The sequence below is a fragment of the Marmota monax genome, unplaced genomic scaffold (genome assembly GCF_021218885.2).
Source record: "Marmota monax isolate L192 unplaced genomic scaffold, Marmota_monax_Labrador192_F-V1.1 WCK01_AAM20220418_F8-fsc00100, whole genome shotgun sequence".
NCBI lineage: Eukaryota > Metazoa > Chordata > Mammalia > Rodentia > Sciuridae > Marmota > Marmota monax.
Window position 1 is genome coordinate 485,385 of NW_026693872.1, and position 26,354 is coordinate 511,738.

The following is a 26,354-nucleotide window of genomic DNA, read 5'->3' on the forward strand; positions in this document are numbered from 1 at the left end:
ACTCATTCCTACATTTTGCTGCAACTTCTTCATTAAACTAACTTTTATCTCTGCCACCTGGAAAAATCTTTTTTTAAAAAAATCTGCTCAAGTTCCTGCTTGAAATCCCATGATCACTCTTTTTGGCCTGCTGCATGATAAAGTCCCTGCTTACGCCAGCACTGCCTAAGCAGACATTGGCACCAGATGTCTACAGGGCCCAGGGAAATGGCACAAATGAATGAATGACAGACACTGTGGAGAAACAGGAAACCAGAGAGCACACCTGGAACTGCACAGTATTGCAATCTCTTTCAATTATTCTAGACAAGCCAGATTTTTAGCTAAATCTTTGAACAATACATATATTCAGTTCAAATTTGAGATGCAGCTAGCCAGTTTGTAACTTTGCTTGACATTTAGACAGAATTTTCTTCCTTTGTCTAGAATGTTCTCTCCCTTGCATAGCTTCAATCTCAGTTCAGATATTTCATTGAGCATGATCAAATCACAACCTGCCTTCCTCTTTTCATTCTGTGGCAATGAAACATTTCCCCAGGTCTCACAGCACAGGTATCATTTTATCCAACACTTTCTATGTCCCAGGTACATGTCCAGTGTGGTAAAGGCATCATCTCAATCAATCTCATTCACTGTTCAAAAACACTGTGAGTTACACATATTTGTTTTTACTTCACAGGTGGGGGACATTAACTAACTGATGTAATAACATCACACCTAAAGTAGGAAGACGGCAGTGTCAAAGACTAGATTCTGCCTTATCTCAAAGTCTCACAAGAGAAGGCATTCTTCTTAAGACTTCAAGATTATCTCAAAGAACAAGGTGCTAAAAATTATGATCTATATTGTATTGCTACATCTTTTTGTTTCCATTGTGTTTTCGTTTTTGATTTTGTTTTTGTTTTCCCACAAAAATCAGGATCTCATTGAGGGACAAAGATTTTTCACTCATTATCATGTTCCCAGTGCCTCAGATTCCACATCATAAAGATCAGGGATTCTTCCTCCCTCAGCCCGACCATCTGTTCACTCACTCATTTTAATTACCCTGCATTCACTGAGCACCTGCTATTGACACTTGTTTGACTCAGATTTGTGGAGCAGGTGAGCACTGGGTTTGTGGATATATTTGGATGACAATCACAAGGGAGATAGGAGTGAAGAACTGGCTTCAGATGTAGTTAGCATACTGCATGAACCGGCTTGGAAGCCAGATCAGCTGAGTTTGGATGACAACTCTGCTCTCTATTGGCTATATAACTTGGGGTCAAGTATTTTATTTATTCAGACCTCAGTTTCCTCATCTGTAATGATTGTTAACTAACTCACTGACTTTTTTGAGGACTGAGTGAATTCATATGAGTAAAATTTTTATACGTAAATGATTAGTTGAGCATTATCTAGTGTGATGGATAATTTATGCATCCACTTAGTCTCTTCTTTGGTCAACGCTAGCCTAGATGTGACTGTTAAATGTATTTTTTGGATGTGATTAACATTTAAGTCAGTAGATTTTTTAGTAAATCAGATGGCCCTCCCTAACACGGTAGGCCTCATCCAAATAGGGAAAGACTGAGGAGTCTCACAAGAGAAGGCATTCTTCTTAAGACTTCAAGATTTCAGACTCAGAACTGCAGGGCCAACTCTCACCCCTATTTCCAAGCTCCTGGGATACTCTGTAAATTGCAAACTTAGCAGTTCTCAGAACTGTGTGAGTCAATTCCCTAAAGCCCCCTTTTCTCCCTCTCCTTGTCTCTCTCTACACACACACACACACACACACACACACACACACACACACACACACTCCTCATACTATCCCATTGCCTTTTTTCCCTCTGGAAAACCCTGACTAATGCAGAGAGTGTTACATCAAGGAGAGTGGAAGTAAAATACCGTTACAAAATTGATATCAACTCCATGATCGAATTATTAAGGTACACCTAGCCATCGCTAATGATTAAAAAGAAACACTTTGCCAAACGACCTAAGGAAAGCAATAAAGAAAATAGTCCCTCATCAACTTACTTCAAACTAGACATCTATGATTGAAATAGTATACTTTATAGCTGAAATTTCACCTTTTCCCTATTTTTTTTCTGAATAGACTTGTTAAACAAAGTTGAGGGGAGACCTAAGAGGAAGTTTTATATCTACATAATAATAGTGTAGACATTTGATCATAAAATCTCAAACTACAACTTTACTTTTTTCCCCCTTACTCTCTAAAGATCCTCCTTGATCTCTAGGAGAGAGTCATTCCACGTCACATTTGTCCCACTCTCCCTCAGTTCTTGTTCCCCTTCTCAGGAAGGACTCCTCAGGCTTCAGTCCCAGCCATGGAAACCATCCATCACTCAGAGAGGGAATCTTACTGGCCCTGGAGCAGGAAGCATGAAATCTCATCTAATGCCCATGATCCTGTCTGCATTTATGATTTCTAGACACAAATTTTTATTTTCCAGATAGAGAACTGTCTATCTTGCTACTATGATATTAAATTAGATTTTAATAAAATCAAAACAAGAAAGGGTTTTTTCCGAACAAACATAAGGATCATTTGTAAACGACAGGATCAGCATTTTAATAAATCTGATCTGCTCAAAACGATAATAAATACCATTTCATCTGTGCTTGTCATGCCAACTACTGTTCTAAAGACCTTACAAGTATTAACATGCTTAATGCTCACAACCACTGTGGAGTTTGACTCATTTGAGAGAAAATCTAAGGACAACAAGGATATTGTATGAATTTTTGAAGTTTCTCTACTAATATGTATAATTAGGATATTAAAAAAGAAAAGATTGCTGTTTTTAACCACAGCCCCTCATTAACCTCTCATAAGCTCCAAGGAGTTTCAAAAAACTATTTTAAAAAGTTACGTTAGGTATTTACCAGTATAAGTCACTTGCATGTTCTAAAATTCACGTTAAATTTTCAAGTTTGAACTATGATTGCTCCCTCACGCCCTAAATGATTACACAGCAGACGGATTATTTACTTAGTACTCTGGGCATCCATTCTGGCTTTACCATCTGAGAGAAGTCTTGGAAAGTCAAAGTGAATTTGTACTATCTCTAGTGAGAATTTACATCCCAAAGGCTGTCTTTCTCTCATCATTAGTTATATCAGGTACTCTGCCATGCTACATTTTGGGGCCTGGTTTCTTTTTCTATACTCTCTTCTATCAAACTTAGCCTCACTTTTACTTCCATCTCTTTCTGTATCTTGTCTACTGAGTACGAGTTCCATGGATCAGGACTAAATTGGAGCACCATCATATGCCTGGAGTAGACCCATGGGCTCTGCTGTTTTCCTGCATACTTCCCTCCTGGCAGCAATACCTCTTCACCACATGACTCCAGATCCTCAAGATACAGAATCTCAGTGGGTTGCTAGAGACTTAGAGAAAGGACAGTCACAATGTAATATCTCACCATTGCCTGGAACTAGAAGCACATGATAAGGGTTTCTAAGCCCATTCAAAATGGCATTTGTTCTCAGTTTGACTAGGTTCACACTGAGAAACTATAGCATGCCGGTTGAAAGCATGGATTTCGGAGTCAAACTATACTTTAGAATGCCAGCATTGCCATTTACCAAATATAACCCTGGGTAAGCAACTTAACTTCTTTGTGTCTCTGTTGTCTTCACATGAGATTGCATATGAAACCCTGAGCTCAACACTTGGGGAAAATATGTTTCTAAGAGTTTTAAGGCTTTAAACTTGGATGACCTTTTATATCTCAATCCTTAACTTTTAAAAAATTTTTTTTGTTGTTGTCAATGGACTTTATTTTGTTTGTTTATATATGGTGCTGAGAATTGAACCCAGGGCCTCATACATGCTAGGCAAGCACTCTACCACTGAGCCACAATCCCAGCCCCTCAATCCTTAACTTTTATTGATAAGAAAAGTGAGGAAGAGAGAGGAAGTTTGAGAGTACATAACAGATTGTCTGGCTTCATACACAAGGACATTTGCCACCCCACTGCCAGTCTTTCTAGAAGCTCCTGGATCACAACTCTGCCTTTATGGCTTATACCTCATTTATGAAAGGCTAGTGTCTCTAAGTTGTTTTCTTCAGGAGTTAATGGAGTTGTACTGAGCTATTATCTCACCTGTTCTCTGTCCTGAAGCTCAGGACAGAAAAGTAGACAGGGTTAGGATGCCAGAGACGAGCATGGGTCACAGTGGAGCAAACAGCATTCACCGCAGTCTCACAAACAGGGTTGTGGGTAGTGAGGTAATCAGCCTCACACAGACCTGGAGTAAAAACACAAAAACACAGGCCCTGCTGACCACAGAAGTCATCCTTCCAATTCCCTGCCAACTTGGGGTTGATAGAAACAGATCCCAATACAGATTAAAAGGGCTTGTAAACAAATACATTCATTGGATTCAAATCTTGTCTTTTAAAAATGGTTTTAATTCTGAAAAAGATTGGAAAAAAAAATGGATAGGCTGATATGATTTATATGACTCTGGTTTAGTCCTACAGTCCTTCCTCTGATCTGAGGAATAAACAAATACAACATGATATGTCTTCATCCACACCGCCAGGCCCCTGAAGAATATTCATATGAACCTAGAGAACAACACTGCTTGCAGGCCCAGAGCCAAGGGACACAATGTGAACACAGTCTTGCCCTACACATATTATTTGGAGCCTTTTTCAGGTATGGAGAGGCGGTAGAAAGACAGCCCTCACTTGTTTTAATATTGCTTAACTAAATCTCTTCCTCCAGCTCCTATGTCACCCTCTTCCTCGCTGCTCACCCCAAATCCCTGGGCAGACAAGTCCTGTATTCCTTAAGCCTTCACAAAAGTCATCTGGAAACAGCCAAGTGGGGCAGAGGGCTTTGCCATTCCTCTCACCCTCAGTGTGAACATTTTTATCATTTCTTCCTTGTTGCAGTCTAACAGCTCGCTTAGTATGTATTGTAGCCCTTGTTTTCTCCTTCATGTTTATTTCTGCCTCCAAGTTTCTTCTGTTTTTACCAAAACCATATAAGTTTCTCCTCCCATTACACTTACACCACACACACACAAAAGTTGGGAAAACACTTTAATTATTCCCAACCACAACACCACTTCTAAGCAACTACAAAGAAGAAAGCCTTAGAGATACATAGCTCACACTAAAAGTTCAAGGAGACCAAAGCCCGGGAATGGTAGAGCCCTCCCTGCAAAAGCCAGGGTGGAAATGCAGTCTTCCTAAATTCCAACAGGGTGCTCTTTCCACTGGTGGCTGTTTTGTGCCTTCCTCTCTGACAAACAATACTTGATAATCCATCCATGAAACATCCTTGAGTAGAAATGGGCACTGGCCAGGTCCCCCTGATAATCTGAGGTGCTGCTCGAAAACAAACTCCTTTCAGGAAGCAATTGGTGTATGTGAAGGGGGCAGCTTGGGGTGGGGCACTAGGCTGCATTTTCAAAGGGAGGACAATATATGAAAGGGCATGTGCTTCTTTCAGCTTAAGATGCAAGGGCAGACACAAATACTGGATATGCTACTAACCTGCTGTGTTGTTTTATGAAAGTCGTGTTTCCTTTCTGGGTCTCAGTTCTCTAAAGATCTCTGAGGGCCCTTGAGGAGACAGATGATGACAGGACCTTGAAGAGAAGAAAAGGAGGAGGAAAAAAGAAGGGGAGGACGGACTCTGAATGAAGGAGAAGGAACGTGTGTAAGTAGGAATGGGGGAGGAGTTGGAAATGTTTTCAGTAAGATATTGGGGCCCGTTAAAAGTGAAACTGGAGCTCTTGCGGGGGTCCATTTTTCCTTTTCTGGCGTTTTTATGTTTACACATCCATAGTAATTTGAGCGTTACTAAGGAGTAAATGAATGAGAAGCCTGACCAGCGAGGAGAGAAATGAGAAGAAGCGGCAACGTACATACTTCTGGTCATGCTCCAGTTGTCCCATCATCGCTGGCGGGACTGTCCCGCAGCAGCGCCGTGGCCAGCGCCAACTCCTGCACACTGGGTCGCGCTCCTTGTGAGCCGCCCCGAAACCGCCAGGGGACGCAGCCCGGCTGCAGTAGGGGGCGGAGCTGCTTTAAATCGCGGCGCCCGGCGGTTGCAAGTCTCAGAGCCTGAGCCTGGGAGCAGCGGCCACTTCTTGCAGCCGAAGTCCAGAGCTAACTTGGACTGGGACCCTGATCCGGAAATAGAGCCTCTCTAGCAGCAGCACAGGGAGCAGGATTCCCCTCAATAACTTGGTTGGAGCGCCCCGGCTACCATCGGGAGCCCTAGGTGCGCACCTGCAAACTCTCCACTTTCTGCACCTGCCACCCGGAGCCTGCGTGAGCGCCTGAGCTAGCCATGGCCAACGCGGGGCTGCAGCTCCTAGGCTTCATTCTAGCCTTTCTGGGCTGGATCGGCACCATCGTCAGCACTGCTCTACCCCAGTGGAAGATTTACTCCTATGCTGGAGACAACATTGTGACCGCCCAGGCCATCTTCGAGGGGCTGTGGATGTCCTGCGTGTCGCAGAGCACAGGGCAGATCCAGTGCAAAGTCTTCGACTCCTTGCTGAATTTAAACAGTGAGTGTATCCCCTTCTCACAGCAGCCACCTACAGACCCCAATTCCCCCAGTGGCTCCCTTATGGGGTAGTGACCCTGTTGTGTTCTGTGATTACATGATTATCAATCTTCAGGTGATCAGATCTTCTGATCACGTGATCTGTTGTGAGGGATTAGAGACAACCCTGGTTTTGGGAAAAGGAGGCCTGGGCCTAAGCTCTAGTTTTGCCTCCAACTCCCTGGCACACTTTTCTGCCCCCACTCCCACCCCCGCTCCAGGTGTGGTTTCATCTTAAATTCTCATGAGGGTGGGTGGAGATTGGAAAAGTGAAGGCCATGTTTGAACTTGAGCTCTTAGGCCTCTTCTGGACATTCTGATTCTGGGTAACTTCAGGATTGGAAGGGTTCAGGCAAGAAAATGGCGTGCCTTTTGTAGCTTTTACAGTGTGCAAAATTAAATGCATGATTCCAAAATATCAAATAAGGAAGTTTAAAAAAAAAAAAAAAACTTTACTATGACTTTTCATGGTAAGGGTCACTTTCATACCTATTATTTCCCATTTTTAAAATCATGTAAGTGTGCAGAAGCCCCTCTCAAGACTCCTTAAAGAAGCCTCTTGGTATTTGCACAGACGTTTAGTTATCAAGCCCAAGGTGTTCAGAGGAGGTGGACCATATAGTATTATTTTAGAGAGAAGATTGATGGCAAGTGGGAAAAGGACAACAAGAAAGGAGGCTTTTGAATGAGTTCCCCAGCATACTATGAAGGACAGTAGAAAGGCCTGGAAGAAAACGCTGGAAGAGTAGCAGCTTATGAAAGCAGAGAGATCACCTAGGGAAGAAGGAGAGAGAATGCAAGAGAGATGGGTCTCCTTTTCTCTTGCTTAGTATCTGAGCCTGGAAGCTCTTATCAAGCTCTTATCAAGGACTTGAAGGTTCACTTCTCATTTATCAAGTTGGAAAGGATAATGTAGAGGGAAATATTTATATGGATGTTGGGGAGAAAGATGACAAAATGGCCTCTTCCATCTCTCTCCTTTTTTAAAAAATGAAAAGCTTTTGAGTGCCTTGTTAGAAAAATCGCTAAATCCCCAATTAGGTAATAAACTTTCATGACAGGATGATCTCTCTTGAGCAATCACATTTATTGTTGTGTACCATGTGTCTGTTGTATCCTTTAACCAACTTAAAGAAAAGCTTCCTCAGAAAAATAAGACTGTCCAGTCCCCATGGTGTGCCCAGGGTGAGCAGCTTGGGACTGTTCAAGTTTACTTCACTTGCTTTGCCCACCTCCAATGAGGAACAACGATTGATATAAAATGTCAGAAGCCATGTGGTTTAGAGTTATTAAACCTGCTTCAGACCTGATTGAACACCTGGAGAATTTAATCGATGTGTATGGTGGTTTTGTGTGTTGTCACTTTAGCTTTTCAAGATTCCCGCATCATGATTCTTTTATATCAAAATTAATCTATAAATTTAGTAGTTGTGTATTGTTTATAGCCTTTCTGTGATATATTTCCAAAGTGAACAATTGAGAGTGAATCATTGAATTGTCCCATGGAAAGAGAAATACTCTTGAAGGAAAAGGTGTCAGTCATTTTTGGCAGATGGAGAAGGTACTAAGGACAATTCCAGAGAAGTCTCAATATCAATTTCATTCCTTTAATCAAGATTGTTCATTTTCAACATGTTTAACTAGTATAAACTTAAATGACAAAATGGAAAAAGATTGATTCATGCTGTAGATACTCAATAAGATCATCCTTAACCATAATGCTGTGTTTAAATGTTTCATTTTAATTAATTTCTTGTTAATATAGTTATTATAGTTTTTAAAGCTGTGGTGGAAGCAATACATACTTCCGTCTCGCATGCATACAATTTGGAGACTTCTGGTTTGTGTCTTCAGTGAGAACAGATTCTCCTTTCTGCTTTGGTTAAAGCCATGGTTTATCCAAGATGGAAGTAAGGCCTTTCTCCCAAAACCAATTCCCAGGAGAGGGAATCTTGACTCACAGGTTCTTTCTCTTAATTGGCCAGTGACTCACTGGATGCTTTTGGATGGAGCCCAGGAAATCTGTCTCTGTTTCTCCACCTGAGCAGTGATGCTCACGCCCACCTGATGAGAAGATCTGGGGTGGTGACACACTGACTGGTTTTGGTGTAGTTCTATGACATATAGAGATGAAAAGGACTCTCTGTGTGCATAAGTAGTGTGCCTCATAAAAGGTTATGTTTCATGAAATGCTTTAAGATGAAAGCTTGACTGTAGGTTTCCTGAAATTGTACGCTGCTATCTTTGCCAGTAGAGCCCATTTAGCATTTTAACATTCCACATATGGGAATTTCTCAAGGTTTTAGCACTGACCTTGTTTCTGTGCTTTAACTGGTATCAGTTATCAAAAACATGTGATCTTCAGGAAGGATCTTAAGGAACACAGTGTGCTTACACTGTATACAGAATGTACTCTATATAATGTAAGACACGAGAGACAGCAGGACTTATTTTGGGTAGTTCTTACAAAGCAGTTTATGAAAATGAAACTGAGGAGGTACTTCTGGAGAAACACCTGTCACACAATGTACTATGATTTATAGGGGATAAGACAACTTTCATTGTACCCTATTGTGATGTCCATTGACATTGACAACTCTTGCAGCTGAAAGTGGAAATTTACGTGTACAAAGGAGAGTATCAAATATAATTGCAGCATACTTTTCTTAATTAACCTGTACATTTTGCCTTGTTTTAATGACATTCTCAACATTTGGGGAAGCTAATGCCTATGTTGCATGCTTCATTAGTTGCTTCTTCTTACTTGACTTTAATAGCTAGAACTATCCAAAGACTGGGCTGTCTAGGGAGGCTACGTGTTGGGAGGTATCCAAGCAGAGAATAAGTAAGCACTTTGTAAGAATGCTGTTGGGAAGATCCAAGCACCAGACAAATGGGAGGTTAGGCTAGACTCTTTAAGTTTCATCTAACTCTGAGATTCTGTAATTTGTTTATAAGCTACACTAGCCTGTTAAACTTGCTCTGCATGAATCCACATGTGTGTAGGTGTGCTTAATGAGTATTGGTTGTCATGAGGTTTCCCAGCACTCTCACCATGATGTCAGGCTCAGGCAGAGAAACAAAATCACTGGCTTGGACAGTCTTTGAAGCATGGATAGAGAGGAGGGCACCCACTTATGATTCTCTAGACTGCTTTATGCCTACGAAACCAAGGGCATTCAAAGGGCGATTGTTGTGCAGATGTTTCAAGAGTTGGTTCTGACTATTAGAATGATGGAAGTGTAATAATTTTAAAAAAAAAGCTTGAAATAAGAAGTTCTTAATTCTTAACCTGGTTTTGCATTAAGTAGCAATTATATATGATAGATAGGGATCCACTTGACCTCTCTTAGCTCAGGTGTTTTCCCCACACGTAAAATGAGGCAAAGTAGGAGGAACCAAGATAAATTCAATATTAATGCATCCATTCAAAAATGTGAGCACAGCCCTAATCACACTCTTAGGGATATAACTGGGATGATCCTGCGGTGCCTTCCAGTGCCAGTTTTCTGTTGCTAATTTTAGTGATGGAAGAGTGAAAAGCTAATGGCAGAACACAATCCTAAAGTGATGAGTAAGTGACGTGAAGGTGATGGAGAAGCCTAAATTTAATCATGAGGCAATTTATTTAAGAAACAAACCAAAGAAAGGTAGCAAAACCTCTCAGAGCATCCTGAAAAGTGCAAAGTCCTCCCTCATCCTGGAGTTACTGACTTCGCTTATGTTCTGAAGTCACACGAGCTCATGCACCACTAAAATGGAAATGCTAACAATGATTTCTCTTGTGAAACTTTGAACATCAGTAAAAGTGAAAGACTTCAGAAGTTGAAAAAAAAATAGGAATATAATCTGTGACAGTCTTGAAGAGCTTATTTAATTGTAAGGGAGCCAAGAACATTTTTCTTCTTGTCACACAGTGGTCAATTTTTTCTTTTATTCACTCCATTCTTAGCAACTACTAGTACAAAGAAGCACTGTGTGAGGATACAATAGAACAGAAATTTATTTTGTTTATGATATACACTCTGTAGGGTAAGAATATGGTAACATGGTTAGTAAGTAGCATAAACAATGTCAAGTATTTACATTCAAAGCTTTAGAAAAAAAATCCACATTCTTGTCTGTACTTGTCTTTCTACACTTACGTTGATGAATCTAAGTGCAGTAGATCAGTACCATGCAACTCATTTATTGTCTTATAAGTAGAGATCTTTGTAAATATTTTTTAAATTATACTTTTAGGTTGAAAGTGGTGAGAACTCCTTAGGGGGTCTTAAGCTCAAGATTACCAGTCTGGCTAAGTATAATTAAAAGACTGCCTTCTCCATTTACTGCTGAATAATGAAGAGAACCAACAGCATGACTTTTTCAATGTTTACTAACCAAATTCTCCACAGACAACTTCAGTTAGTTATAATATTGTACAGGTATCTGAAAATTTAAAGTTCCAGGAAAGGAATACATTAGATTTGATCCAACCAGCTCAGAGTTAATAGCATGAATCTATATTATATCTCTCTGATTCAAAATATGATTTTATAAGTTTTAAACATTTCTCTTAGTATCTCTGCCCTGCCCTTTGTCATTCTAATAAGAAAAAAATGAATTTCATCTTGAGAGCTCATTGGAAATATAATTTAAAAAGTTAAGAGTGTAAATGTTTCCTCTCTGCATGAGTTTTTAGCTTTTAATGACCTAAAAACTAAATCTGGCTTTATGTATAAAGATTTTAGCATCCAAAGCTCTTGAAGGAAGTGTTTCTATGTATTGTTTCAAAGATTAATTTAAATGATATTATTACAGTTTAAAAGATAAAGATACTGCTCTAATTCAAATTCTTCTTCAGGCATAGATTTTCAAGTATTATACTCAGTACATTGGATGGAAATATAAATAAATATCTGATTCAGGTTATCCAGGAGCTTACAGCTACATGTCTTAGGTCTCTGACTTAACAGCCTTCCACAAGAACTTGGTTTGAAGAATTCATCTGGCTCCAGCTTAAAACCGTGCATTGTAGATTTGATCTGCACATACAAGTCCTCATAACTTGTAACACAATATTGCTTAACTTGACTTGAAATCCATCGTTACATATGCCCAGCTAGTGAGTTTTCATGCTGTCATGATTCTCAGTATTTGTGTATGTGTGTTCATTATTTTTACATTTTCCTTACAAATCACTATAGTTAAGAATTCATCCAAATTAATGAAGAAAGATGAGATTTTGTATTTGATGCCAGCTAATATTGTAAAATACAAAAAAAAAAAAAAACCCAAATTTACAAGTCAATGGCTTCCAGGATATAAATGGAAGATATTTCTTTACAAAACAACGTCCTACACTATTGTTTTGTCACATTTAAAAAAAACGAAACATTAGCCCCTTGATCTCCATGGTTTATGTAATCAGCAGTTTCGTTTTCTCCATTTTCTCTATTATTTTTGTTGTTGTTGTTAAACAAGTAACACATTATTCTATAAGAAAATGAAACACTGCAGGACTATTAGCAAGCATAAAACAGAATATCTGTTCCTCCTCCTTGGAAACCTTGCAAAAGAAGTGGTACAACATGAACCAAAGGTGTTTTTTGTTTGTTTGCTTGTTTGTTTTTATAAAGGGGAGAAATTTAGATTAAAATTGTGAATTCTAGGTCATTCTAGGCAGATGCGGGTGGAACCTGGAGTAGTTTATAGGTGTGTATGCCTTGCTTAAAAGTTCAGAGGTTTTATACAAGCCTGAGTCAGGGACCCAAAGCCCAGTAGACTCCTCGTGAAGGATGCCCTGTGCTTGCTCAGTGCTAAGACCTGCTGGTTAAGTGGCTGGTGCTTTTACTTGACAAACAGAAGTATGATTATTATATAAGGTAGGTAACATTTGTGACCCTATTACTGGAAAACTTGGAAAGAGATCAGAGAAAGCAAACAAAAGTCATTAATAGAGGGTTGGAAAGCTGAGTATGTATGATAAAATAGAAGAGGTAGCTGTAAGATGTAAGAGGTTTTATATATTTGAAAGGCTATAGTAATAGGAATATTTTCTGATTATATGATCTAAATACTGAGGGTAAAATCATGTCACCCCTGCTTTAAGATCTTCCAGTGACTTCTGAATACAGTTGGAATAGACTCCAATCCTCTACCCTCACTTTGTAATAAACTCTTTATAATGCATGCCTTCCTTGCACCTTGCTGAACCTCATTTTGCTTTCCATATCTTATTGTCTTAGTTTTCCCAGGACCCAGAGCCCCCTGAAGATGCAGGACTGTTCGTTTTAAAATGAAGACAGTCCTGGGAAAGCTGACCTGAATAGTCACCTTATCCTCTAGGCACCTGTGTTGTTTGTGCTGCTTTTGGCCTCTTCCTGGAATCCCACCAAATCTGAAGTCCGTGTTGTGGATGAGAATTGAGTTATTGTATTTTTAGTTTTCTTTCTAAGTAACGATTTTCTTTGCAAAGGCTATTCGTGAATGAGAAGGAAGTATACATCTTAGTTATGGAGTCCTTGGTACTTTCCTCTTCATACCACAGTATGGTTAGTGATTCCGTGCAAAAAGTTGTTTAATGATCTTGTAAGCAGCTTCACTTCCTGTGAACCGTGGGCTGGGGAACATGTTTTGATTCCTCAGTTTCTTTCCCACCTGGAATATTGAGCTACGGGTGTGGGTGGGTGTGTATAGATGTTTCTACACACAGGGAGGTAGGAATGTTAAGGGGAGGCAGAGAGTATCTGTTTCATTTTCTAATGAAGTCAAGCAAGAAATTATTTTGGTTTACAGAATATCACTCAGATACTATAAAAATACCTTTGATGCTTCTTAGAAAGAGATTAATATGATTTGTCATAGATCAATGATGACAAGAATAGAAATGTCAATAAATTGAAATTTAATGATGCTTCAGAAATGTTTAGTTTTAATTTTGATCTGTAGCCTAAGTTATCAACCCTGAAGATGCTGAACTGAACCTGAGTATAAATAAGATTTTGAAATTCAAAATTTTTCCATCATCTCAGCCACTTTTGAAGACCAGAAGGAGTCAATGCTTCTAACTAAATAAAATCTAATCTGTTTAGTTCCCCCTCCTTATATATTTCAAGTCTTCACCTTTATGTCACAATGATGGTCTGAAGTTTCTTCTCTTTAAGAGATCTATCGACATAATCTCTCAAACCTGATCCTGTCTATTTGATCATGACTTAGTATACCAAAGACAATACGGGGGATTAGAAAATTAGTGGGATCCTGAGAAATACCAAAATGAATTATTGTGTCTGTTATTTTATAACATGACAGCTGATATAGTTGGAAAAAAACGGTTAAACTTTTGAATGTGAATATACTACTGTGTCCCAAAGTAACTTCTTAAAGTTTATTTTGTTTTAAAAAAAAATGGGGTTTGTATCCTTCTAGTCACCAGAGATACAAGTGTGACTTATCCAGCCATGATAATCTTTGGAAAAATTCATTTATGTTTCATATTCACTACTTTTTCTGAAGCTTAATGATTGTGGTATAAAGTTGGTGATAAATACCAAAGATGCATTGTAAGCCATTTAAATTACAAATAGTAAACATCAAGATAATATGTATACTTGTTATTTCAGAATTAAAATACTCTTAGTAAGGAATAAATAGACATTAGTTCAGCTAAACCTGTTCAGTTAGATCATTGCTTATTCTTCCAGTTGATTTTGAATTTAATTTAAAAAAAAAATGTTAAGGCCAGAGAGCCTCTGTTCACCATCCAGCCTAGGTGTTTTTGCTTTTTTTAAATGTTTGTTTATTTTGTTTTGTTTTTGAGAGAATAGTGTAGTCTACCAGCAGAAATATCACTAGAATGGAGGCCGTCTAACTCCCACTTCAGATTCTTCCCTTCCATACAAGACTAAAATATACTTGGTCTCCTACTACTCTTTTCTTGTTAGTTTAGGCAAGTTTTTTTAAATGTTCTAAATATTTCCTTTCAGGCACTTTGCAAGCAACCCGTGCATTGATGGTGATTGGAATCCTGCTGGGACTTATAGCAATCTTTGTGTCCACCATTGGCATGAAGTGTATGAAGTGCTTGGAAGACGATGAAGTTCAGAAGATGCGGATGGCTGTCATTGGGGGTGTGATCTTCCTTATTGCAGGTAAGAGAGGCCTGCCTCCATGGTTCCCATTACCAATATGGATTGAGATTTAGTTTTTGGTTTCATTAGGTTTTGTTGAATGAATTGCACTTATAATTATTTTCATCTCTTTAAAATCTGCAGACACAGACCTATAGTCAGTTGACTGTTGTGTGAGAGCCAAATGAAAATATTATGTATGTGCTCACATGTCAGTTCTGTTCGCTAAGGTTTCAGATGCTCACTTGTTTGTTACAACCAGTCTCTCCCCAGTTGAAGAGAGATGTTTGCTACCTAGAAAAAAATCAAGAACAATTTTATTAATTTAGAAAACATCTCTTGTGTCTCCATAGATACTATGTTAAAATGATGGGGAATAGTGAGAGGAAGCATAAATCACTGGGTAATCATACAGGTCTGTGAAAGGTAGACAGGATTTGGATTATTGGAGAAAAATGAGGACAACATTCCATATAGAATTATATGGAAGATATAATTCCAGAATAAAAAGTATATATCCATAGATCAGAAGAGAGAAAGGCCAGTTGGAATAGAGGTGGACTATTGAAGTTAGATTAGATGAGTAGGAAAGAAAACAACGTGGGAACATCTTGGAAAAAAATCTTGATAAAATAATGAGGTTATTTTTACCATAGAAAATAAGGATGTATGTGTTATTCTATTCAAGTGTTAAATTGTGTGTCTTTTGAGAAAATAAAAGCTAGAAGATGAATAGCATCATTTCACATCTTTCTAATAAGGTTTATTTTATTATTATAAGGTTTATTTTAATATGCCTTTAATATAATACCTAATGTAGGCATATAGTAATAGAGTACTATATATCCTAACTATTATGTGTGAATATAAATATAAATATGTATTAAATATATGATATATATATATACATATATATATACACATATATATGTGTGTGTGTATATATATATATATATATATATATATATATATATATATATATATAAACCCATTATTCTGAATTAGATACAAATATACTACTAGGAAAACTAGAGTTAAACTTTCTTAATTTTTGTATTGACCAAAGACTTAGAGGGGCTTTGATCCAGCACAACATGTGAATTTAACCCTTAATAGAGGGAGAATGTGGCTTTGCTAAAGATGTGATTAAAGTGACGAGTGATAAAATTTCAACTTATTGAAGCACATATTAGCTCCTGTCTGAAAAGACATGAATGATGCTCTATTCCTAACAATTTCATCTTGGGCCTTGAATAAACTCAGTGTGTAGCACCTTTTCTTTGCTTGCCTTCTTGTAACTTCAGTCTCAGAAACTTCCTCAGGCATGCAGCTCACAGGTGGGTGCACATGGTCTATTTGAACAGCCAAAAACCAAAGTGTTTACTCTCATGCATTAAAGACGAGTAGATATAACCAATTTTTTTGAAAAAGAGGAGAAGGAATATAGAAATTAATCTGTCTATACTGATGAATTTTCAGAATTGCAATAAAAGATATTAGTTTCTTTTTAAATTTATTTCTTGACAGGTAAATTTGCACATATTTTTCATATACATTGAAAAATAAGTAAACTGAGCTAATTAACATCTTGCCTCACATAGTTACCATTTTTGTGTTAAGAACACTTATATATACTTTCTTAGCATTTTTCAAGAATACATTAATTGTAGTTAGCCTTTTGTACAATGAATCTCTTGAATTTATTTCTTCTATCTAACTGAAATTTTGTATACCAATTATTTCCTTTGGAGAAGAAAATATGAGCCATTTTATATTTCATTATAAACATTTTATATTTATGTAAATGGCATAGGTGTTTTAGATGAAGTGATTTCCCTGATATTAATGGATAAAAATTTTGTGTGAAACTGAGCTTGTACTATAGAAAGCAATTTGACATGGCACCCTCAGCAAATCATTCATTGTACAGTGTTGCTCTAGCCATTAGGGATTTGGGTGTTCTGGTCCATTCTGAGACAGGTCCTGCTCTTTCTGCTACTAGCCGCTTATTTTAATTTTGTTCCAGCAGAAACTGTAAATTTTCACTTTGGTCAAGTGGAACCTATAAGAATTCTCACCTTATTTTTTAAGCACAACTAATAAGAACAACAGTTCTATTAAAAGTAGCTTAGCATACTAAACTATAGGACTGCAGTACCTTTGAAGAAAATCTTGAATAATATGAATTTGCTGGATTTCTTCTAAAAAGCATTATTTGTGCCAGTGACCTTGAATAATAAATAAATAAAATGTCATGAATAGTTAAACTATGCCTAATTCCACCTTAATATTTTTGTATATCTTAACAGAATACTTGGAATAAATCATATATAAATCAACTCTACTATTGGTAATACTAAGATAAAAATGTCAGCACTATTGTTGAGATTTAATTCTTATAAAATACGTTTGGATTTAATGGGCTCAGTGTTCCATAGTGATTAATAGCCTTTTGTTTTGCATTTCTGTAGGTCTGGTTATTTTAGTTGCCACAGCATGGTATGGCAATAGAATTGTTCAAGAATTCTATGACCCTATGACCCCCGTCAATGCCAGGTAATGCTATTCAAGCAGAAAATAGTTTATTTTCTGAGAGAAATGCCCTTCTTATGTTCAACACAATCCTGCTAATGCCATAGTTCCTCAAATTTGCTTTCAAAAATTGTATGAAATCTTATGTCAAACTTGCAAACAATTCAAATGACCTGTGACTCGTGTTAAAATGAGTTTGATAATTGCTTTAACAACCTGTATTGATGACAAAATGCACTTTAAAGTAGAAAAGTTCTGGGCTGTGTATTTCCCAACTACATGGGGCATCTTTATTTTTTTCCTCCAAATATGAACAAGTGTTAATATATTTAAAATTTTCTTCTTGAAGTGTATTCTGATGTTTATAGCAACTAACTATGATTACTTGTAATGCATAGTTTATTATAGCTTAAAAAATAGTACTACCATAGTGGTTAATGAATAATAGTTTATTCTTAACAGTTATTTTTACATGTAAAGCCATGTTGTGGTGTATTTTTCTAGTACTTTGAGATATACCTTTGAAGTATTATGTTCCATTACCACTACAAAATTGACTTAATAAAGATCATCTCTGTTATTACTACAAACCATACAAGTTAAAGAGCAGATTCTTGGTCCTCACATGATGACACACTTTGATCAGGGACAGCACTGATTGTCTCACTGTCTTCAAATCTTTAAAGCTTAATAACTACATTCAAAGTCAGGATGTTAAAATGTAATTATTGTTTGTAAGTCCTAGGATGAACAAATGAAAAATCTCAGTGTTTTCAGAGATAAGGTGTGCTTCTTTTTATATAATCTCCCATGTACAGAAGAACACAGACTGCAATGATTATGTTGGAGCCTGTCCCATAAGATTTATGATGCAGGAACAGAAACTTATGGAGGTCAATAGGACAAAATTTTACCAGAGCAGTCATACCAGTAGTGCATGTGAAAGCAGTTTATAAGTTGCTGGACACTATGCACTTTTTGTTTACATGCTCACACATGATCCTGAAACCCATCCAAGGAAACAGGAGGAAGAAACTATGGGTGAGAGGTGAAGTTGCTTTCCCATAATTGCAACAGTTGGGGGTTTGCATCAGGATCCAAACCCAGGCCTTATAACTTTTAGATCTAGTTCTTTTATCTCTATTGTCCATAATCAGTCACAGATACTTGACCATAGGAAACTGGCTGGCTTAATACATCTTTGAGCTATGGACTACTCAGAAGTCTTTTTATAAAACATAAATTTTAGATTTTAGTTTACATAGTAGGATCAACTATTAGAAACTCTAGTAGTTTCTACTCTAGCAAATTTTTTAAAAATATGATTGGTATTTGATAGCACCAATTAATAAGTTATAGACTAGGAACTGTGGTCCAATCCCCACAACTGAAATATGTAAGCATTGCTTTACAAGTCTCCTATACATGGAAAAATCTTTGGAAATATTCATGTAATTAAGTTGGCATTGCAGGTTATATTCCTGCTGTACTATTATAAATTGTCAATAATTGCAATGTAATCATTCTTGTGTTCACAGACCTTAAAGTACCTCCCAAGGAATCAAGCGGGGGGTGGGGGGGTAATTTCTCTAAAGAAATAAAATGTGTATTACATCATTTCCTTCTTTAGAAAAATTGCCAGTGATTCGTTGACTAACATATGCCTCGTGTCTCTCTTTAGATATGAATTTGGCCAGGCTCTGTTCACTGGCTGGGCTGCTGCCTCGCTCTGCCTTCTGGGAGGTGCCCTACTTTGCTGCTCCTGTCCCCGAAAAACAACCTCTTACCCAACACCACGGCCTTATCCAAAACCTACACCATCCAGTGGAAAAGACTACGTGTGACAGAGGCAAAAGGAGAAAATCCTGTTGACACAAATACAGAATGGACTTTGAAATACTATCATTGACATTACGATCTTAGACTTTTGACTATTGTAATCCAAACTGTGGTTTTTTTTACAAAAGAAACCATATTTTTATAAGTACCCATTGCGACAAGTAGCTTAGTCTTATTTTATCTTCTTTTCTCAGTGTCAGAGGGAAGCCCTTTCCATCGTTTTATGGCTTCCCACCAAGTAGTCATGGGGGAGGGGTGCCCCTTAAATATGTACAAATATGTATATATACATGTTTTTCTATAAAAAATCAGACCATAAAAACTCTTATTGTCATTATGTTGGTATTCGTACACTCAGAGTATCTTTAAAATAGAAAAAGTATATTTCATTTTAATTAAATAAGCCTATTAGAATATTTTTCTTCCTTTTTCTTCATGCCTATTTAATAGGTTGAGTATCATTTAGCCCCTGCTATCAGCTTTTAGCATCTTTGCTGTAAGACCAAAACTACTGTATCAAATATGAATTCTTCATGTGTGCCCTTTTCATATACTTACTTTATCTTATTTTTTCCATGATCTTATGGCACTTACTTCTTTATCAGCCCTCGCCCCCCAAGCCCACTTTTCTTTATGTTGGGCTCTTTTCCTGAATCTGATAATGTATCTGGTAGAATACATTTTCAGTCGGAAAGCCAATAAGAATCTGTTACAGTTCAAAGCTGTGGGAACAAATCCTTCTGCACGACCAGATGCTATTTTTCTGTTGACCTTCCCTCAAGATCCCTGTACTTTGACCTACGGCATTCTTGTTTGCTTCGAAAATATTTGTTTCATGGAATGGCTGTGCTGCTCACCTGAGTGTCATAACATAGTTTTATTGATTGGATTTTTAAGATACTTATTCACAGTCCCACATCCCCCAAACTACCTTTTTCTTCCTCCCTCCTAAGCTACATTGTTTTTTTTTCATATGCAATTATTATATAGTTTACCTCTTCCCAGAGAGGTGTGGTATGTTTATCTGAACAAAATGCTGGACTTGCTGGAGTGATAATGTGGTGACAAATACTCTCTCTATAGCTGTGAGCAAGTCACTTAATCTTTCTACCTCTTTTCCCATCTGTCAAATTGAGATAATTATGCTTAACCAGCTGGTAAAGGTAATGGGAGTATTAATTAGTTGATATGAGACTCATTCTTTGAACATGAAATATGCCTAAGTAGTATTTTTCTTTGCTCAATTGGCAGCTTTGAAGTTGCTGAATAAAACCTACACACAGCCTTTGCTCTGTGTAGTAGCTCCTTTTTTCTGCAGGTCCATTTCCTTTCATTCTGCTGGGCTGAGCATTTTGTTGGTGCTCTGTTCCATTTGAACGACTTCTCCTACCTTTCTAGTCTGTAAGAATGCTACTTCACATGAGCAAGATGATGTAATGGAAAGGGTGTTGACTCTGAGGTCTGGAGGCCTGGATTTGAATCTCAATGCTATCAATTATTGCCTTGAGTTTGGGCAAGACACTTGGCTGCCCTAGATTTATTGCTTCATCTCTAAAAAGGGGTTTGTAATTCCTAATCTGCCTACATCACGGGGTTGTTGTGGGACTCCAGTGAGATGCAATACATGTGAATGTGGTTTTGTAAGGTGAAATGTGCTGTACTAGGGAAAGAATTAAGAAATTTAAGTGCATAGTTTCTGGGGTTACTTTTAAAAAGAGGAAAAAGAAGAGGAATATTGACATGGGTCATTTGCCTTAATCAGTCTCGTGAGTGGTGAAACACTAAAGTGAGATTCAGTTCACTAAATAAAAAGGATCCTGAGAAAGTCCTCATTTCTTCAGTCAGATGGACTGATGCTTTTGTAGCTAAGCAGATGCAAAGGAGGAAACAGAAACCTGAGTGTTTGGGAGTCTTTGACACGTAAACTATAAGGTGTTTGTGGAGGTTATTTGTTAAGTAATACCTTCAGTGTTCTTATTGTCAGGTGGCAGCTAACAAGCACTGCAGGGTAGTGGGAATGGTACTTCATGCTAAAAGCACAGGGAGAAGTTATCCTGAGTCTTATGAGGATTTGGACCAAGCAACTTTTAGCATGTCTTCCAAACCTGACAATCTATGCTTCTAGATGTTATCAAAGAGCCCTTGCCTCATATATAAAGCCTGATATGTTGTGTAAATGCATATGGAAACCTATTGCTAAACCCCACAGAAAATCAATAGTCCAAAGATCCAACAGAATTTTTGTGATAGAATTTATCCAGTTTTGATATTTTTATATTCTGCTACCACACCTGGAAAAGGCCAATAGATATTTGGTGGGTTTGTAATGGGAATTTGTATAAAGCATTGCTCTTTTTAAATAAACCATGTTTTATAATTTTAAAAAAAAAATTTGTGGCTTGATTTCTAATAACTTATTTCAATATTGGTATGCTTGCCAGAGGAGGTGTCCTGAGACAGGATCTGATTCACCATGTGCTCTTGGGAAAGAACTACAATACCTCTGGGCCAGACCAAATATTCCCCTACCTCTACTCACTAGGATGTGCCACCTCTCTCAAACTGGGCTCCTTACACAGGCTGGTAATAGAAGAGGTACCCATAATTATTCACAATTATTTATTTTTCATCCATAAGAAGAGGAAGTACATCAATGAGTGAATGAAGAGTAAAAATCAGGCTAAAAATCCATTGTTGTTTTTATAATGATTCTTATCAAAACTACCTGTTAGGAAAGCAGGTGATGAAACTCATTGCTCACTATCTTAATATATCAATAAATGAGCATATATTAAGTGTGGCCTCTGCCTGGGTAATTTTCATATTTATGAGACCAAGGGATGTGAGTAAAGGATGGCGCTATACTGTGGACTCAGGCATCAGCATGATCTGTGAGGGACCAAGATCGTTGGGGGTCACTTTGATTTCAATTCTCCTTAAACAGAATCCACACTCTGTTTCTATAGAATTTAAATCTCTGAGGGTAAAGTCCAGGCCTGGAAGTTGGTGGAAATAAAATTGTTAGGTGCTCCTGATAAGAACTGGAGGAAAAGCTAGATTGTAAATGACAGCAATGAGATGTTCATCTCTGTGTGCACTCATCCTGAATCTGAGTGCCAATATTCTTACAAACTGTGTCATCTTCCCTCCCTCTTAGTTAGCACTTTCTATGTATGCCCAGATTCAGGTATAATGCCATCTTGTTCTCATATTCCTATGTGTTTAAACCTGTCATTAATTCTTTTTTTTAAGCCATCCATTTATTTGTTATTTATTTATTTATTTATTACATACATGACAATAGTGGAATCATTACATTCATAATTATCCATTCACAGCACATGATCTGGTTGTGGATTTTTTTCCTTTGGGGATGTAGCTCATGGGATAGGTTCCTGCTTTTCCTTCCTCCTCACTCCACACATTCCGTACTTACCCCCAGCCTGTCCTAAAATCTCTTCATTTAACTGATGGCATGGAAACCCTGATGGAAGTCATGACAAGTTCTGGGGTTACATGGGGACAGCTTGCTGAGGACCAAGCCCAGGCCATCAGGAGCTCTCTGTGCTGGACCTCTGAAAATCTCATGGAATTTTGCATACTTGCCTTCTATTAAGATTTCCCCCCCCCAAAACAGCTGATATTGGCAATTAAAAAATAGATGTGAATGTATAAAGTTGATATTTACTGAATACCTACCATGAGCCCAGCTCTATTAAATGGAGGCTGGCCAAAGGAGGTATGAAACGAGTAAGACACAGTCCTGGGCCTGAGCAGCGTGGAGAATGTTTAGTTGAAAGAAAGCACTGGTTCTGCCGCTGATCAGATCAGACTTGTGAGCTATCCACTCACTATTTCCTCCTTTGTAAAATGAGCACTTAGATCCAGGCAGTGGTTCTTCTCCATAACAGGAATTGAGAATCACCTGTGAGCTTTTGAAATTTTCTAATGTCAGGGTCCTACCCCAAATCAGGGGAATGAAAAACCTCTGAAGGGAAAGTCCTACTTTGAGCTTCTCTTTCAGGGAGGTGAAGACCAACATTTCTCACATCCATTCCAACCAGGTTTTTCTGTTACTCAGGTAAAACGATATCAAGCCCCATCATGTCCTAGTCGTGCTTCTCAGGTCACGTGCTGATCTATCTTGAACTTCAAAGAGAAAAGCACAAAACTACAGCCGCAATCTGATGGGAGCAGAAAAGCATATTAGCCAGTTGTTCAAAGGAAGAAATATATTAAATTTAGATTATTCTGAATACCCCCAAACAAATCCTAACTTAGGACAAACTAACCTAGGGTAAGATGGGATGCGTAAGATCTACACTGTTAAAGGGGCTGCCTTATAAGCACCTGTTTTATGGGTTTCACGCTTGTGTATTCCCACTGCTCCCTCTAATGTTCAGAATATATTCTTTTCCATCACAGCAACACATTGTCTATTAATAAACTATTCTATTTTAAAGAAACAAAGTCAGAGGGAAGAAGGCATTGCTCTTCTTTGCTCCTTTCTCATCTCCCCCATTTCCCCTTTAAATTTTGTGGTTTTAATTGTAAAAAGGACTGGAGCGAAAGGATACTGCATATGCTGAAACTCAACAATGTGCTGTGGAGAAGGGGATAAGATAAAGGGTACTCATTTTGATAGGCATTTCCATAGGGCACATTGTGATCACAAATGAGGAAGAGGATAACTATAGATAGAACTGTGAGAATCAGATGCCAGGAAATGTTGGTGTTTCACCTATGTCTTAGATTTTTACATGCCGAGGTACGTACGAGAAGGGAAATTCCAGGAAGGGAAATTCCAGGAAAAAGCAGCAGCTAAGCACATGCGTCTTTTGAAACATCACTGCCCATTCAGGGAAAGTGATAGAAAGAAGGAGGAGAAAGGAGGAGGAGGTGGAGGTGGAGGTGGGAGTGGGAGTGGGACATGGTTACTTGCAAAAATAAGGCAGAGAGAAGAGAATTGATAGTGGTCAGCCCCTTCCCAGCTCTCCCCCTGCACACTCCTTACTAATTTTATTACTGTTGGACAGCAGGACAATAATTCCAAACAGGATTTAACTAGTGGGGCTTAGGCTCTTAGGCCTGGAGAGAATTCCACTTAAATATTTTCTAAACCCATATGTAAAACCTCAAGAGATAATGCTAATGATTTCACTTACTTTGTAAAAGAAAAAGCATTAGAATTTCTCTAGGATCAAAGGAAAGTTTAAGGACATTTATACCAGACATTGTGTGGGTGTAAATGTGTGTGTGTGTTTTATTGTCTAGCATTGACTCCCTCTTCCCATAATGGCACTATGGTTTGTTTTAGAAAAACATCCTATTTTACTTTCCATAGGTGTGATTCAGATGGCTCACCCTACCCCTGACCTCCAACTTTGAGACAGGAACATTAATCTGTTTCATATTCCCATAGAGCTATAAGTATCTCAATGAATATAATTAAAGAATATATAGGACAATTGCAAAACAAACAAACAAACAACAAAATTTTGGATATGTATACACAACTTTACTTCTTTATTTCATCCCAAAGAAAAGTGGCATGTCTGATGGATTCATTTTATGAGTCTTGATCTTCCTCTTGAAGGACAATATTTAATTCAACAGCAAACTTTGTCAACTCCACCTTCAAAATTTATCCTGAGAGCCAGGTGTGGTACTGCACATCTGTGATCCCAGCGACTCAGGAGACTGAGGCAGGAGAAATGCAAGTTCAAGGCCGACTTGAGCAACTTACCAAGAGATCCTGTCCTAATAAAATGAAAAGGGCTCACAATGTAGCTCAGTAGTTGCTTAGTATATGTGAGGCCCTGGGTTCATTTGTACTGACAAGTACTGACTAAAAAAAAAAAAAAAATCATTCTGAGCCTGATCATTATTCTTCACTTACTCTGGTAGTCTAAGCCACTTGGATGAGTGGAATAACCTCCTAACTGACCCTAACTCTTCCGATCCTAATTTGCTATGTCCTACAGCCTGTTCTCCATGTTGCATCAGGAGAGATACCCTTAAAGACGATTTGGATAATTATTTTTGTCTTTCTACAGATTTCAACCTTTCAGGATTTCCAACTGACCTAAAGTAAAATCTGATACTCATTACTTTCTTTTCCACCCTTACTCCCAACCAGTATCCTTCTAATATCATCCTGCCCTAGCCAGTGTCCTGGCTTGTCCTGACACAACAAACAACTTCCTAAACTCATGGTTTTTCTCACAGAAGAATCTCAAATATTTGCGTATGAGAAAAACCTTGTCTTATCATTTTCTATCAATTAGTCCCTCACCATTCTCTATTCCTTCCCCTTAGTTTCTCTTTGGAATATACTAAGAATGGCAAAGCATTACATTTTTTATTTATGTGTGAGTATGCTGCCTGACTGTTCTATCAGATGAATGTTTAATAGAAAAGGGAATTTTATATGCTTATTTTAAAAAAACACTTTTTTTTCATCATGAAATCACAGATACCTAGTAAACAGTATATGACCAACTGTCATTTGGACCAATGGAACTGTAAGGGAAGAAAACTGTTTCCCAAGAAGTTGGTAGCTCAAGAGAAGAAAAGCCGGGCGAGCTGGTGCACACCTGTAATCCCAGAGGCTGAGACAGAAGAATCTCGAGTTCAAAGCCAGCCTGAGCAAAGGTGAGGAGTTAAGCAACTTAGAGACCCTGTCACTAAATAAAAAAATACAAAATAGGGCTGGGGATGTGGCTCAGTGGCCAAGTGTCCCTGAATTCAATCCTTGATGCCAACCCCCACTCCAAAAAGAAAAAAGAGAGGGGAAAAAAGTCTAGAGGCAAAATACAGAAACAGAAACAAATGAAGCCAGAAGAACTGAGAGATGGAGAGGGGCAGAGCCTGAGAGCACAATTTGAGCCCCTTGGTCCAACTGTATCCTGAGCTGCTAATAACATGGCATTTTCAGTTATGTGCAGAGATAAATCTCACATGTTCTAATGCACTTTGACTTGCATTTCTGTCATTTGCTTCTGAAAGAGTCTTGAGTAATGTGATCACCAGGCCCCTCTTTTACAAATAGATAGACTGAGACATGGAGAAAAGAAGTTTTGCCCAAGCTCACAAAATTAATGATGGAGACAAAGATTTAAGCCTGGTTTTCTGAGTCCAAGTCCTGGCCTATTCCTTCTCCACTGCCTAGCTGGCTGCTTACATTCAAACTCTCCTATGATCTCAAGTTGTACGTTTACAAAAAAAAAAAAAAAAACAGTATTCTAGCCAGAAATCCTAGGAAATTAAGTAGATTGA

General features: G+C 38.0%; 2 protein-coding genes across 5 annotated transcripts in view; one reads left to right on the top strand and one right to left on the bottom strand.

The window, feature by feature from the left end:
* The window catches only part of Cldn16 (claudin 16), a 90,891-nt gene extending 84,895 nt beyond the window's left edge, over nt 1-5,996 (bottom strand). For 3 of the 4 annotated variants that reach the window (XM_046462590.2, XM_046462593.2, XM_046462591.2), the window contains exons 1-2: nt 5,907-5,996; nt 4,126-4,270 (exon numbers count right to left, since the gene is read on the bottom strand). The gene's annotated coding sequence lies outside the window, so the exon portion shown is untranslated. Of the gene's footprint in view, nt 1-4,125; nt 4,271-5,902 lie in introns of all 4 variants that reach the window. The other variant, XM_058585058.1, reaches the window with a different exon arrangement.
* A 113-nt stretch (nt 5,997-6,109) lies between these two features.
* On the top strand, nt 6,110-21,467 carry Cldn1 (claudin 1). The gene is made up of 4 exons (XM_046462598.2): nt 6,110-6,553; nt 14,562-14,726; nt 17,177-17,261; nt 18,919-21,467. The coding sequence occupies exons 1-4, from the start codon at nt 6,331-6,333 to the stop codon at nt 19,079-19,081; spliced, it is 636 nt and encodes a 211-aa protein (XP_046318554.1). The 5' UTR covers nt 6,110-6,330; the 3' UTR covers nt 19,082-21,467.
* The last annotated feature ends 4,887 nt before the right edge of the window (nt 21,468-26,354 follow it).